The sequence below is a fragment of the Cygnus olor genome, chromosome 1 (assembly GCF_009769625.2).
Source record: "Cygnus olor isolate bCygOlo1 chromosome 1, bCygOlo1.pri.v2, whole genome shotgun sequence".
Taxonomy (NCBI): Eukaryota; Metazoa; Chordata; class Aves; order Anseriformes; family Anatidae; genus Cygnus; species Cygnus olor.
Window position 1 is genome coordinate 112,152,199 of NC_049169.1, and position 15,870 is coordinate 112,168,068.

The 15,870-nt window shown below is 49.5% G+C and overlaps 1 protein-coding gene across 1 annotated transcript; it reads right to left on the minus strand.

The window, feature by feature from the left end:
* Positions 1 to 165: 165 nt before the first annotated feature.
* Positions 166 to 15,870, minus strand: KCNE1 (potassium voltage-gated channel subfamily E regulatory subunit 1). The gene is made up of 3 exons (XM_040545373.1): positions 15,755 to 15,870; positions 14,733 to 15,169; positions 166 to 1,131 (listed from the first exon to the last, which is right to left on the minus strand). Exon 3 carries the CDS (start codon positions 1,079 to 1,081, stop codon positions 701 to 703), a length of 381 nt encoding a protein of 126 aa, XP_040401307.1. The 5' UTR covers positions 1,082 to 1,131; positions 14,733 to 15,169; positions 15,755 to 15,870; the 3' UTR covers positions 166 to 700.

A 15,870-nucleotide genomic window follows, 5' to 3' on the forward strand; every position in this document is an offset into this window, starting at 1 on the left:
CAACCTCAATTCAAGAGCAGGAAAAACACAAGTAGTCTGCAAGGCTGCTCTGGGGGACCTGATGGGAAGTAGGGACAGTCACTACAAAATTCCCTCTGAAGTCTGCATTATTCCACAGAAATTGTTTTTAGCAAAAAAAAAAAAAAAAAAGGAAATCTTTTTCTAAAATTTTATCTCAAAGATGCGAATGATTCTCAGAGACACGGGTCATCCACAACAGTGTACAATGCATATAATGATTATTCTACTCTGGACAAAAATACAAAGGAAATATTTCTGCTACTTCTTCCTGGAAGACAATGGTCGCACTTGAAAATAATTGCCTACGCCATACTTGGCTGTTAAAGTCTCTAGCTTGCGTTTCATCCAAATTGGTTTTAATTACACTGACTACTGCAAGCATTCCTGCTGGCAACACCAACATTTACATTTTTCATTAGGTGAAGCTGATGAGCCCACAATACTCCTATCGGCTGTGTCCCTTCTTCGTTGACCTTACAGTGGCTCTAAGGAGGTGGTCAAACACTTTTGCAGCACTAGGTCCATCGCAAACCCATCAGCTTCACCGTGAGTTCACAATTGATCAACCTAACCTAGGCCAGCACCTGTGGCTCTGCAGATGGGAAGGCAGCTAGCCTGGTTCATAGCAGGTATTGCTTGGGTTGTCCTCATGGAAAGTTCAGTCCTTTCTCCCGTTTTGCTAGGAAGACTTCACCTCGGGAATCTGCGCGCTCGGCTGCTCCACGGCCAGCTGGTTTTCAAAGACACAGCAGAGCTTGTAATTTTCTATGAGCTTGGCTTGAAAATACTCCTGGTCCTTCTTGTGCCAAATGTCTGTTGCGATGTACATGTTGTAGGGGTCGCGGGAGTCCTCCAGCCTCCTGGCGCGGATGTTGGTCACCATGACTCCCACTGTGAAGAAGCCGAAGAGGCCAACCATCATCAGCACATAGATGATTTCAAGGCTGCCGCTGGCACTGTCAACCTGAGATGGGGCAGAGCTATTGGTCTGCTCCAGTTGGTCTTGAAGCAGCTTGGAGAGGAGGGAGCTCAGGGCTGTGTTGTTAGACAGCACCAACATCTTTTTTTCTTCTGTCCTTCGCGCTTCTTTCCTTCTTAGTTGTAGCTTTTCTAGAAAAGAAGACAACCAGGGACATGCCATCAGCCAAGACATCGTTTCCTCTGTGTCCCTTACTGGCTCCCCCCCCAAGGAAGCTGTCTGAGGGCACACACAGAGGCCGGATGGCTGGGGGGGGCTGCGAGGTCCCATTCACCTCCTGCTGCCAAGCAAGGCCAGCGAGGACGAGTCCATCCCTTGCAAATATTTGTCTTAGAAACCCTCCACAGTGTGATGTCCTCAGTCTCCACAGACACTGCTGCAGTGCTTCTCCACCCCAGCAGCTGGCCGCTCACCCAGGCCCCCAGCCCAGGCCTACCCACTTGCCCTTACAGCCCATGACTTCTTCCCTGAGGCCTACAGGCGTGAGGAGTGTCTCACTCCCACACCGCAGCAACTGCTTCTGGCTTTGAAGATTGTTATCGTGGCTTCCTTCGGCCCTCTCTCCTCTACCTGCAGCTTAAGGATTGAATCTGGAAACAAAACCTCTGTCCCTGATCTGCAGTGGAAATAGTTGAGTACCCGCAGCGAGCACATCATGTCCAACCCCACTGAGGAGCCTTGCCTTTCTTCTGCAGCCCTCATAAGCACATACACCATGCAAAGACTGAGCAAACAAACACCTGACAGAAATATATCCCAACCTTATTTAATGCAATTCCCCATTTGGCCAAGGAAAGGGGTGCACAGGGAGTATGTAGCAACTGCTTGCCCAGCAGTGGCTGTTGCTGACTGGAAAGGAAAAGCATCTCCCTCTGTCCTCCCTCTCACGGGCAGACAGGCTTCCCCCAGGTAGTTCATGGCTTTCTCCTCCAAACCAAATTGCTGTGCAACCTCTGTGTCATTGGCAGGTTAGGAGGACTTCCACCGGCATCGCTGCGGATCAGGAATTTGTCAGGAGATGGTTACACCAAGAGGCACCTGGACACTCGAAGCCTCCTAGCCATGGCACTCTGTGGGTCCTTTTTCCATTTCAATGCCAGCTGTGAATCTTTTAACAAGAGCAGCCCTATCAGCACTGCAGTCCCAAAGCCTCAGCAGCCAGGTAACATGACTGACAATCTCACTACAATGCTTAATTTAAATATCCCTAGAAAATTAAGACAACAGTTTCTTTCTGCTTTCGCCCTTAGCATGTCTGAATAAGGTACTGTTATTCAAGGTGACTTCTGTGACAGCAGTCTTGTAATAACGTAAGATGGCTGTCAGTGCTTTCTACTGTTTTAAATCTGTGACAGCAGGCCAGCATGCTAGCAAAAGCTTCTCCAGCATGCCTACCCTTTTTGTTTCTTTTTTTTTTTTTTTTTTTTTTTTAAAGAAGTACTATATTATATTCATTTATAATACATCAAGAACGAAATGAACCCTCGGGCAGAAAGCCACCAAAAGACCCAGGCAGCAATTACACCCAACATTAATGATGCAAAGATGTTGTGCAGGACCTCTGTGCAAGGGGGAGTTTTGCTGTGCACACAGCCTCCAGCTGCCGGTAATGACACTGCAGTGGATATGATGTGTCTGGAGGCTTCTCTGAATTGTCTGAACCTTGCAATAGCATAAATTGAAGAAGATGCAGAGTTAGAGGAAGCGAGAAAGGGACACTGGTCCTGTGACCTCCTGTCGTTCACATGGAGAGTAGTAATTTACTGTGTTCTGTGTTGCTGTGACCAAATGAAGTATGCCATCAATTCAGACATGAATATGACCAAACAATTGTATAAATTAACTGCTAATGCAACTGCCTATGCTGATTTTAGCTCCAGATTTGTCTGAAATATTTTACGAGACCTCTGAGCTGTGTGGTCATGGATTTGCAGCTGGGTCTCATTGAAAATCAGACGCCCAGCTCAGGATGATATGTATGTTCTGTGGTGAAAGCTCTGCTCTCCTCGGCATGCAATCCTGGGGGATATGAGTGGCATCAGCCCACACCAGCTGAAGTCAGACTCCTTCCCTTGGTGAGTGGGTGACCGCAGGGAGCCCAGGTGAGGCTTCTGCGGGCTCAGATTCACACCACTCCAAGCAGTTCCTGCCATGAGGTGCCTCGCCAGCAGGAAAAATGAGCACACAGTGGAATATGGCTTGGTATTTTGGTTTTAAATAGAGCTGAGCCTGGGGGTGGCAAAGGGAGACAAAATCCCCCATACAGAACAATATTCTGATCCAACTCATTTCTTCAGTTGCATGAGTCAAAGCTACAGGAAATAACATCTTGGCAGCTTGAGCTCAATAGTTAAAATCTATTCACATTTCACAGCTGCTTTCAGATCCTTTAACAGGGAAGGGAAGAGAAAAAGAAGCTTAAACCTTTATCTGAGATTACTCCTCCTATCTGTGTAGAACGTGTCAACACTGTAAAATGGAAAACTGCTAACAACTCGTTGCAATAACTTTGCCTGCGCAGGACCGGCCCCATCTCCATAACCACAGCGGACAGTGATAACAGGAGAGGTGAAGCAGGGGAAGAGGCACACTCTGGTTCCCAAGGAGAAAGGCTCCTCCTGAAATTTCAGCAAGCCTGAAGGCCTCACCCGTCACTGCACGAGCCTTGTTCAACTCCACTGAAATCCATTCTGGGACTGGTTTAGAGCTGTACTACACAGGACTGAGAAGAGCTGCTTGTGTCACTGGTCTATCCCATAACAGATGGTCACATCTCACTGACCCCCAAAATCTGTGTTCTACACTCTCCCCAGGTGTATATTGATGAGCTACAAATCACCATCACTGTCCCAGTCCCCTTGTGTGGCTCCTTTGAGTTTCTCTGAATAAAATTGTGAAAACTGTGCCTACCCCAAAATCTGTCAGAGCTGGTTTGCACCCCTGTAATCCATCTGGGTTGGTGGTCCCCATCCAACATCACCCAATGGGAGGTTTCAGTGAGTGGCAGGGGGCCACCTCTCCTATCTGCCTGGGGGGACAAGTACCGAGCAGTGGCAGTTCACTATCTGGTGTTAAAAACTGCCCGGAGCAAACATGTTAACAGTTCAGCAACTTTTTCACTGGGCAGCGATTCAGAGGGAATTCCCTAAGGTTTATAACAGCCTGAGCCACATCCTGCTCCCAGGTGCATTGCTGCTTTTCCATTCATTACACTGAATACAGGTCATATATATACCTCCAAAGCAAAAGTGGAGGGCTAAGTGCAAGTTTCTGTCCAAATCCCAAGTTTCTCAGCAGCGCAGATGGTGGGAGATGGAGAGATACCTGCTCCCAGTCACATCTCCATGGAGAGGGTGGGTTTAGGACATCAGGCAAGATGCCAAAGGCAAGTTTCTGGATTTGAGGAGTGACCAAAAGCAGGGGTCTAGGAGACAGGTCTACACCATAAATGTCCCTGGCTAGATGGGGATGGCCTGCAGTTTCTACAATCAGTGGAAGAAGGAAAAGTATCTGAAGGTAGCTTCATTGCCCCTTCCAAAGCATTTTAAAATACTGCTTATAAATGAACAGGTTCTCAGCAGGTGTACAACGATGCATTCAATCCAATTTCAGTGAAAATCGGAGGATCCTAGGACAGTGTTTGCTTTCTTTGTCTGCTGGCTGGTATGACTTGGCATGCCTTTAGCCTGGCTGTGGTTCTATGCAAAGGTTTCCCCGGGGATTTACTTACACAGAGGTGGGCTGTTACTTGCAGCCGTGAGGCTTCATCAGTGGGGAAAAAAAAGAACATCCCTAATCCATCGCCACCTTCCCTCAGACACCCCAAAAGGCCCCAAGTGTAGAGAAGATCAAGTCCCACTCTGCTCATGCCCAAGCACACCAGAGTCTGTTCAAGCTGGTCATCTCCTCAGCACCTCCCACCCTTCCTACAGGAGTACCTGCTGCTTGCCCAAATACCTTTGGCTTGGGCAAGAGCTGTAGGGCACAGGAGAGAGAAGGGAATGGAGACCTCTCAGAGGTCTTGCACCAAGGCCCTTTGGCTTAAAAGGCTGCTTGTGGTGGAGGGATGAGATGGCTGAGCCCCAGGAAGACCCAGCTACCCCCGGAGCCACGAAGCAGGACATGCTGTACAACCAGAGGATGGAGGTGTGTGGGTAAGTGTGGGAAGGCCCCACTCACGTCACATCTCCCTGCCAGCTCAGGGGCTGTCCCCAGGCACAACCAAGGCCACATCTCTGCAGTATGACGATGCTACGACAGACTGACTCCCACATCTTGATCTCTTGAACATCCAAGTGCTCACAGACGAGCAGCTGGAGCTGTGGCAGTCGTGTCCCCGCTGCTGAGGAGGTGGCGTACTGACGGGGGTGCCACTGCAGAGCTGCAGACTGACACTGGAGTTCAAGCAGAGCAATTAGCAGCTGCTGAGCATCTGGCGCTTATTATCGCTTCTGTCTACGTTGTAAACATCAGAACTGACTTGCACCTGGGCGGCTCCCAACAAAGGCAGAAGAGAGCGGGTCTGCGTGCTGAAAGGCAGGCTGCAGCCTGCTGCCCCAGCCCGGCTGCCTCTGCACGTGGATGGGGTGCTCCCAGCCCAGCTGGAGCCCGGGGATACCAGCTGCAGCCCCCTCCGCTTCACCTGGGGCTGGCTCCCAGCAGCTGAGCTTCGGTGGGCCCCAGTGGACTGCTAGGGCTTAAAAAGTAAAGAGGTGGTTTTCTGTCATGTCGTGTACCTCGGTGACGTGACTCAGCCCAGTGGGAATTTTGTCCTCCAACACTATGTGGGCAAGCGGATTTGCTTTGGCTAGTGGTAATTCTCTTCCCTGCCAAGGTTAAAATGTGATATTTCTTACGCAGACAGAGGTGGATGTTATATGGCAGATGCTCTTCTCCCATTACTGTTTCCTCAGCTCTCATAAATCAAAAGACCTCTATTTTAATTCGTACCAAGCAAATGTCTTCAGCAGTCTCTCTCCCCTTGCTGTCAAGAACATCACTAACCAAGGGACTCCAGAGGCACATCTACCTTTAAAATATACTGCAGAAGCAGCTTGTCAGGAGCTGATAATGCACAGAAAAGCCTGTGCTACACCAGCAGCAAAAGTTAGCACAGCACGTTGCCCACCTCCCAGCACTGTAAAGCAATTATAAAGCTTCTCCAACATTATAAAACAATGGATTTACTGACCTCCCCGGCTCATTTCCCTGCCTGTTCATTACAGGGATGGGTAGGTCAGACAACTAACTTTCTGGAGGCCAGAGCATTGCACAAGAGAGAGACCCATTTCCTCCCTCCAGCTCCTGGAAATCAGTGCAAGAGCGCAGCATCCGGGACACTGCGAGTGTTGTACCACTGAGATGGTACAACAGAGCAGGCAGGGTTGTGAAGATGGATTTGCAGGTATCCACAAGATGCACACACCTTCCGCAACCCCCAGCTTTCTCTAATACCTCTGTAGCCTCTCTGGACCAGTCCTCAGGCCACCCATCTCTACCTGCCTGAGCACCACTCCTAAATGCGCTTTAATGCACTTCTAAATGCACTTCAAAAAGCGTCACTTCAAAAAGCATCACCCTAAAATGCAACACTCACGTGGTGGGTGCAATCATCTCTTTCCTAAAGCACCACGTAGAAGCCCAGACCCCTTACACGGACTGTGTACATACCACACTATTCTGAGGTGGAAAACCCAGCATCCACCCCAAACAACAAGCAGTGAGGTTTATCCTCCCAGATGCGGCTGCCCTGGGCTCACACCCAGCCCAGCAGAGCAGGCAAACACTGGCACGGCTGTAACAGCAAACAAAAACCGGCAGGCAAAACCCCTGCTGCCCCTTCTTCTCCATCAGCTCAGCCCTGTGGCGTGCCTCTTGGAGCCTCTCTGCTTTCCACCACCCTGTGCTCTAGTCCCCAGCCCGGTACAGACCTGGCAGCTCAGCTCAGCTGGGTGCAGGGCTCCAGCCCTCGTGGGGAAGGAGAAGGCGGAAGGTGTGAGCCCTGGGAAGCCCTTGGGCTGGTGCCTCCGGGGTGTCTCCAGGCAGAGGCTGGCTCCTGGCTCCTGCAGGGACAGCAGCCCAGCCGTCACTGTCCCCGTCGTCCCCGGGATCAGTGCAAAAGGTAAGAGGCGAACAGGAAAACACCCGGGCTCACCAGGCTGGGGGAGGGCAGGAGCCCGTGGCGTGGGTGCTGGGAGCCGGCCTCCTGCTGCAGGGTGCGGGCACCAGCCTGGCCAAGGGTGCTGGGCTGGGAGGTGCTGGGGGGCACCTGCGGGGGGGACCCAGCCCTGGTGGGTGCTGCTGAGGGGCGCAGGGGAGGCAGCACAAGGGGAGGCATTTCCAGGGCTGCACCTTCAGCCCAGCACAAACAGCTTGCTCCAAGGGGCATCGTCTGACCCCCACCCATCACCCAAAAAGAGCTGCTTTCCATTCGGGAAGTGCCAAAGGGAGGTTCATTAATGCACACTTGGAAGCTATAAAGTGAATTTGTTAGCTTTGTAAGGCAGATGAATTTAAACACATGCGGAGGGTGCTGGTGGTGTGGGATAGCACAGACCCAGCTTCCCCAGGGCTGTACATCTGCTTTCAGCAGCTTCATTCATTGTTCTTAGAGGGGTGAGGGATGTAGCCTATGCTTTCACTGCCTGGGGTACTGCTGTGTCCCACTGAAGGAGCAGGCTGTTAAAAGGAGATGCTGTAAGGGTGGGCAGTGGCTAATTAGGGAAGCAGTGTGCTGCTCAATAAACAAATTGGTCAAATCCTCTGGCCATGCAGAAGGATTGAAAATAGGGTTAGGGCACTGTGTCTGCGGCTGGTGAGGGCAGGGTCCTGCCTGTGCCCCACTCGGCTCCTGGTTGGTGTGAGGGCACGGAAACCTGCACCCCAAACTGGAGAGGGTCCAGAAGGAGATGGGGCAGGAAGAGGAGAGCGCGCATCATCGGTGACAGCAGGGAGCAAGCAGTCGGGCCCTGCTTCCTCTTCATGGGGGAAATTTGGGAGAAAATTAGATCACTTCACTTCCTCTTCCCGTGGCCGAACAACCAGGAATGTGTTGGGAAAGAGAATGTCTCAGCATGGGCTGGCAGCCGTGACCTTCCTTTTGGAGAGGAAGCTGCTGGGATGCAGGGGAGGCATTTTGAGCCAAGGCTGAGCAACAGCAGCCCGATTCCTTGTTATTTCCCTTGCTGGCACGAAGGACGAGAGGCCGTCGAGAGCGACTGGTCCGTGCTGGGACAGCATCTGCCAAACCCAAGCTAAAACATGTGAACACGCTCTCACTGGGAAAGGGACCTCATGGGTGTGTGGGGCTCAGCGAGCCAACACAAGGGCTGCTCTCGAGAGATCTAAAGGTCTGTGTGGGATCTCACTTCCTCCATCAAACCATGGCTCTGCTACAATGGAGAGGAGGACTATGTCTTTGTTTCACAAGACCAACTCCATTAGTTCATTGTTTTTTAAAGTCACATCCACATAACTTCTATTTGACTTTGGTTGGACCTGACAGGGAGATTACTTTTTTTAACGTAACAAAGGCAGTATACAAAGGCTAGGCTCAAAGCCACAACACCACTCCGGGCAAGAAGTTCCTTTGCCCTCCTGGATCTATCAATAGCCATAGGTTTCATTTTCTTCACCGTAATGATGACATGTGGAGTGACTGGATCTGTCAGAAAGTGAACGCAGGTTGGCTCCGGAAGGTGATAAAGGACATACCACAAGCACAGGAGGTTGCAGATCTCCTGAATCCATCTTTCTGGTGGTGGCAGGGAAATTTTATAAATTGGTCTCAGTGTTGTTTTGAGGAAAGAAAGGCTGAAGAAGGTATGGGAAGTAGAGAAAATAATTTATTCTTTCAACGACTCTTCGCTCTTAGAAAGGTTGCTGCTGTGGCTCTCTCACATTAAGAGAGAAAGTCTAACTTATTGCTGTCCCGGTGATCATTATCTTTGGCAGTTTCCCATATGTACTTTGTTAATCCCTCAAAACCAGGGGAAATCACTGGGAAGCTGTGCAAACTAATGTTCAGAGTGTTTCTGGCCTGCCTGTCAAGGCCCTGAGCAGAAATGAAATGGCAAAGAAAAGTAACTCAGAAGGTGCCTTTGATCTCCTCTGGTCCTGCAATGACCTGAGCTGGGCTCAGCTCACCTCTGCTTCCTCATGGCTGGCCGAGAGGAGGGGAGAACAACCGGGGCTCCAGCTCCATCCCCTGTCCCTGGAAGATCTTCCCACCAAATGTCTCCATTGGGTCTTGGCTGGCCCCTTTGGGAAAACCTTTGGTTCAGCCCAAATGTGACTCTGAATGGGGGTGATACATCCATCTTGCAAAGGATGGGTTTCCAGGAAAACCACAGCATGAGCTTTCTGTAAATGAAGCTAGATTGTAAAGTCAACAAATAAAGTACCAGAATTGCACGTAACATTTAGCGAACCTGGCCAAGAGAGCGACACTAATTCAATCGCTGCTATCCCAGCACTAACTCAAACGCGTCCAACTCCCAAAAACCAGGCCGTGGACCACCTGCTGCCCCACGTGTGCACGACCTCTGCTATCACACAGCAGCAACGCAGAGCTGCACTTGGCTGCAGAAGCAGGAGCAGTGCCGCAGGTCAGATCCGCAGTCAGTGCCAAGCAGTGCAGCTGCAGCAAAGCGTGGTTTTACACCAGCTGCAGAAGTAGGCTTGCAATTTGCAGCCTGCCAACGAAACGCAATTTAGACCATAAAACCCCACAATGTTATATTAAAAATGTGCTGACACCTGCAGCATTTGGAAAAGACACTGGATGGAGAAACTTCCAACCCCCACAACAAGGATGAATTCAATTCCCTTGCACTGAAGAGTAATTCCTGGATGCCAGTAGAGGCACAGAGGCTGGAGCATTACATTTTTATGGTGATCATTCAGATGAGTCATCCCCAATCAGCAAGCAATCATTGCTTTAATGACCAGACAGGGAAAATTCAGTTTAGTGGTGACCAATGCTGCAGTTTGCTCTTCCGACCATACACCAAGTGCTACAAGTCAGCTACAAATTCACGTACACTCCAGATTATGTCTCCCGAGAGCAGGCTGTGGCCATCAGCTCCAGCAGGACCTGTGTGGCAGTTCCTACCCCTTTCCAATGACAACATTTTGGGCAATCTGCATCTTGTCCCTGCTCGGTGCTGGGCAAACAGCTGGTAGCATCTCAACAGCCACTGGCAGCGCTGGCATCCAGCAGCAGGGCACGTTGCTTACCAAATATTTAATTCTTTTTCTTTTTAAACAAACTGTGAATAATTTGTCCTCAAATAGGTTGAGTCGGGTAAATAAAAACCAGAGGATTTTTTTTTCCTTTACCCACCAGGCTCCCCTACAAATGCTCGGTCCTGTGAAAAGATGTTTTAAAAATGTTGTTTGCATGTGTGGAAATGCCATTTACATAGGAGTTCTCTGTTTCCCTCTACATCCTTTTCCCTCTGCATCTTTGAGACAGAGAACAACAACTCCACGTAGTTCCTCCATAGAAATTGCTCACTTCTGCCTCCCTCAGAATATTTGCTCATTAAAATACTGGCCTTCTCAAGGTGCTCAGATGCCCCAGCAGGGGCTCACATCCCCCCGGGACCAACCAGCATCACATTGGTGCCCTGCTGCTGCCAACCTGCAGCCGCCCTGCAGAAAGCGAGCACGCCTATTTGACCCCACATGCACGGGACAAGGTCCTAAGAGTGTGGGAGGCCCCAGATGAGTCTCTCCTTGCCCAGAAAGAGGGGGAAAAAAAAGCCATTTTCCTCGTTTTGTTCATTGAATCAGAGAAGCCTTAGAGCCATGCAGGCACACCCCGGGCAGCCTGTGGGGCGCTGCCCTGGAAAGTGGGTGATATGGTTAGCAGCCTCATGAGGATGCAATCAAACCCTTATCTCTCATTTCCGATATAACCCCTGTAACCTCAGCATCACTGCCAGCAAGCTAAAGGCGAGTGATCAAAACCACGTTTTGAGAAGCATGATCCCTTCCAGCCTGTATTCGACATGCCCTGCAAACGCCGGCTGGACTCAGGCAGAGGAGGGAGGGCACTCTCCATCCCAAACACAGGCCTCTTGTCCCCAGCACCCAGTCTGCTGGCCCGCTCTGGTATGCTCCTCGGATCTCCTCGGGAAGCCAGCAGGCAAGGCTGGGCACCTCAGGGTCCCGTGCTCACCCGGGTGACTGCTTTGTTTGGGATCACAGCCCCAAAAGCCCTTCTCTCCTCAACCGCTGTCAAGGAAGGGCAGGGGGAGAGCAGGGAGGTCCCAGGTGCAGCCAGGAGGAGCCATGTGTGCAAGAGGCTCTCCACATCTTCTTCCTCAGGTTGTCTACCCAGAATGAGGTGCTTGTTTGCTGTGAAGGTATAAAGCAAGTGAAGCTACAGACATCTTTCAAAATGAAGGATTAATTTGAGCAAAGTATAGCTAAATAGCACTTCAGGCATTTTGAGGGAGGATTTAAAGATGCTGTCTGAAGTTCTCAGTTAAACCAGGTAGAAGTACAAAAGCTATATACTCATAAAAAATAAACCATTATGAGCAAAGTGTCTATAAAACAGCACAGTGGAAAAGCACCGCAGACCTCCATACTTTGATGCCGGTGTCATGCTAATGCTAATTAGTGAGTGGAAAATACTGTAAACTTTCTCCTCCTTTGTAGTGCACAGAAGTCGAAATTCATGTCAGACTTTGTTAAGAAATAAAAAAGGCACATCTCTGAAGGGTGTGCACACATCCAGTGCAGGCTTCAGGACGTACCAAGTAGAAGTGAGAGCAGATGACTGGACAGGGGTCATTGCTGCTTATCCCACTTCGTGACAGGGTCGGGAAAAATCCTGGCAAACCACAATCCTGGCTCAATCAGGTGGCAAAACTCAAAGGTTACATTCTGGACCCCCCAGTATTCAAAAGTCCAGTCATTAACGGTAGGATCTCCAAGCAAAGCTGCTCTTGCACACCCAAACACCTGTGGGCAGAGGAGGGTTTGTATCGGCAATGATCCACGAGGAAGGATTTTTGGAAGGGTTTTTAGAAGCCACAACAGAATCCGTGCATTGTTGGAGGCTTATTCATCCTCCTGATGTTTGAAGTATTGAAAACCTGACAGGTTTGCATTGTTCTCCTTTAGCAGTATGTTGCTTAAGCAACGACACTATTGAACCTTTGGCTTTTCCTCCTCTGAATCCAGCCACCTCAGGGAGCATTTTATGCCCACGCTTTTATCAACAGGTCTCCCCGTACACCAAGAAGCAGAGATGTTTTATGCTCAGAAATGAGTTTTGCTGGCAGCGCTGCCAGAAGAAAGCAAGATCAAAGATTCTCTAATGGTACAGAAAGAAATAGCTGTTCAAACGCCCCTTCCAATCTCTCAAGAATTTGCACTAAATTGCTAGGTTAAGCTCGTGAGAGGAGGCTCCTCCATGTGCTAGGAAAGGCATTCTCAAAAATGCACTCATTCAGAAAAGGAGCCAGGTCATGGGGGAAGGGAAACCTTGCATCCTGAGAAGCAAAAAAGCAAAAAACCTTTCCAGTCATTTAGATGAAATAATCGAAGCTATGTCCTCACACATGCCACCCACAGCTTCCTGCACTTGCAAGTAATGTAAGGTCCAGCCTTGCCTGCATTATCAAGGAAGGCTTTCAAAGGCAGTGCTATTCCTGATTCTTTTGTTCTTCTTTTCTTCTTTTCAAGAAAATGTGTGTTTTACAGCAGGTATAGATAAGCTTTTCCACAGAAGCTGGCACACATATCTCCCCGCTATGGTGTTTTTTTTAATCCCTTGACCAAACACCAGATGTGGGCAGTGTGAACACACTGCTGCCCTTCAGGAGCCCTGAGATGCTTTGTGTTTCTGGTTCACTGACCCACAGCTGGCCGCACTTTCCCCAGGTACGCCCTGGCAGCCTAACCGAGGTCTTCACCAGAAGCAGAAAAGCAGAAGAGCCTCATGAGGGTGGTTGGTGGTTTGCAAGAGAAGTGTCCCCAATGCAAGCAGAGACGTGGGGCTCCCCCCATGCTGTGAGGTGAGGGGGAAGGGGGAGCTCGATGTGGGCACAGTGAGCAAGCAAACTGCCTGCTGCTGAGCACCTCTGCGGTTCAAGGAGGAAAGCTTTCGATATTTGCAACCTAAACCAGACAAAGCAAGCATAAACAACGACACCCAGTTTTTCTTTGCTTGGAAGGATCCCACCTAGCCCTGAACATCAGGTAGCTGTTTGGGCTATGCAACAACTTGTTTGTAGCTTTATAAGCCAAAGAGTAAATCATTCTTTGGTTAGTACATGAGCATACGTGGGATATCTTTCTTCTGTGATCACAACCAAGTAGAAGGAAACAAAAGTCCTGGGACTTAGGAACAGAAAGTACAGAAAAAGGCAGCATGAGAGTGGTGTTGCTCCACCTGGAGCGCTTTCTGCCAGGTTCCTCTTCACTTTGCCACACATTTCACAGGAGAAAAAGCAAAAGGGTGTGGGCTGACTCAGAAGACATGAACATCTGACAGGGCACACAGCATCTGGAATGTCTTGAAGCAAAGGCACAGGCTGTGAATCATTTCTTCCAGGAAACATTGACCAGCTCCTACATAAAAACAGCCATAACTGGTCATTTCTTTTAACCCAGTATTTTGCCTTACAGTGGTCAGAGCAGGCATTTAGGGAAAATTGGTAAGAAACTGGTGTCAAGCTATGCATCCCTTGGTACAGCCCCTCAGCTGCAGCAGGCACTCCTTGCACTGAACCACACGCTGTTAGATGATTCCCTGTACCTTGCTGAAATCAGAGACAATAGCAACCTGCACAAACTAAGAACACATTAAAAAAAATCTGCACATTTCCCTAACCACAATGTCTGTGGGAAAACAAACACAGAGGTAGCATCAACAAGGCATACCTCTGTTGGGACATTTCAGCTTTGTGCTGAGCCCACTGATGCAGTAAATGCAGTGCCTCTGGACCACAAGGGCATTGCAAACGATGAGATGGAGACCACAAATTTTTCTAGGATTGCAACACTTCTGCAGCATGTCTTGGGCCACTTCCATCCCCTACAGCATCTTACACAGTGCCTGTCCCTGCCATACCCAGCAGTGTTAACACAGATGCTGACATTTTGTTCTCCGGTCTGGAGGAAAAGCGCAGCATCGCAGGGTCATCTAGGTTGGAAAAGACCTGCAAGATCACTAAAAGTTCCACCATCCTACCAGACCATGTCACTAAGTGCCACATCCACACATCTCTTAAATACCTCCATGGATGGGGTCGCCAGCACTTCCCAGGGCAGCCCACTCCAATGCTTGACCACTCTCTTTGGGAAGAGATTCTTTCCGATATCCAACCTAAACTTCCCCTGGCACAGTTGGAGACCCTTTGCTTATGTCTTATCACTTGTCACCTGAGAAAAAAGAGACCAACAGCCTCCTTGCTGCAGCCTCCTTTCAGGTAGTTGTAAAGCAGGCTGCAGTACTGATGGACGAGAAATCCCATCTTTACCAAAATTACCAACTAATTCTCCTCCATTTCAAACAAAATCATCTCTTGGATATTACCTACCTGGAGTGAGCGTCCCCAGCTGCCTGCAGGTGCAGGAATGCAGGTCGGTGATGGGTGGGGGTTAGGAGCTGGCTGTGCTGGCGTGGGATGGAAGAAGCCTACCTGCAAGCATAACTAAACTTGCCATGGGCCCAAGTTATGCAAATTTACTTGATCAGCACTTAACTTCTTACCTCAGAGCAGGGCCTGCAATACACGGTGAGGAGGAGAACAGCAAAATGAAGCTCAATGCGAACTCTACTGCTCTGTTCTTCAAGGCAACTCCTCTTCTTTTCCTATATCAGCACCGTGAGTTTTAATTGCAACTTCCTCATTGCAGGGACCTCATCTTTTAATTACCTAGAAAACCTCTCACAGAGTTTGGGCACGATATACTTGGAGGCAAAGATGATAATTAATCTATCTTGAGGTTACCATCCCTCTTCAGTGCGTTTAATGAATGACAGAGACGGAGCTTCCAAGAAGTGCCAGAGGCTGCAGCTCCACCTAATGACATTACTGAAAGCGAACCTTGAACACGTGCGGAAAGAGATTAGTTGTGGTAGATATGCTGTCAGCGCTGCGCTCCAACTTTTATTGCCAGCGGTCTGGAGACATGAGCCCAAGGCTGCTGAAAAAGGCAGAAATGAAGAACACGTAAACTAACGGTTCGCGTGGCTAGTGGTCAAAGGCAGCATTGGGAGAGCGATACTGAAACGTAGCCCAAGAGTTTTGCGCCAGTCCCCTGAAATAAATGGCTTGATGATTCTCAATATTTATACCATCAGCCTTAAAACCCAGCTCCTTAGCACGTTGGCCTAGTTTTTGTTTGTTGTTGGCTTCTTGTGCATGCATGGTTGGGGTTTTTTTGGCTAGTTTTTGTTTTGTGCAGACATAAAAGAAAGAGGGAGGCAGAAATGCACCAGCAGTGCCGGTTCAGCAGAAGGCACAAGAAAAGGATGTGGGTCCCCACAGCGGTTTGTGCATGGAACGGACTGACAGTCGTGATTGCAAAAGGTACACCCACATAACGTGGTGGCTTCCTAAGGGCCATGAAACATTTTTACTACACACCACTGGCTCCTGGACTGGCAAGAGAGCAAAAATCTGCTTCTGCTGCCATCCCTGAAGAGGGTATTTGTTAGACCGTAGAGGTCCTGCTTCCCCCACCCACACAACTTCCACCCCTAAGAAGTTTCAGTGCACCCAAACACACATGCAGAGAGCAGAAATTTTGTGCCTCCAGAAGGGTGGCTGGCTTGTTGCTGGAGCTGCTGAATGAAGGACACTGCCTGCCTCCTGCCTGCCCCTGCTCCTCTCCTGCCCTGGGGT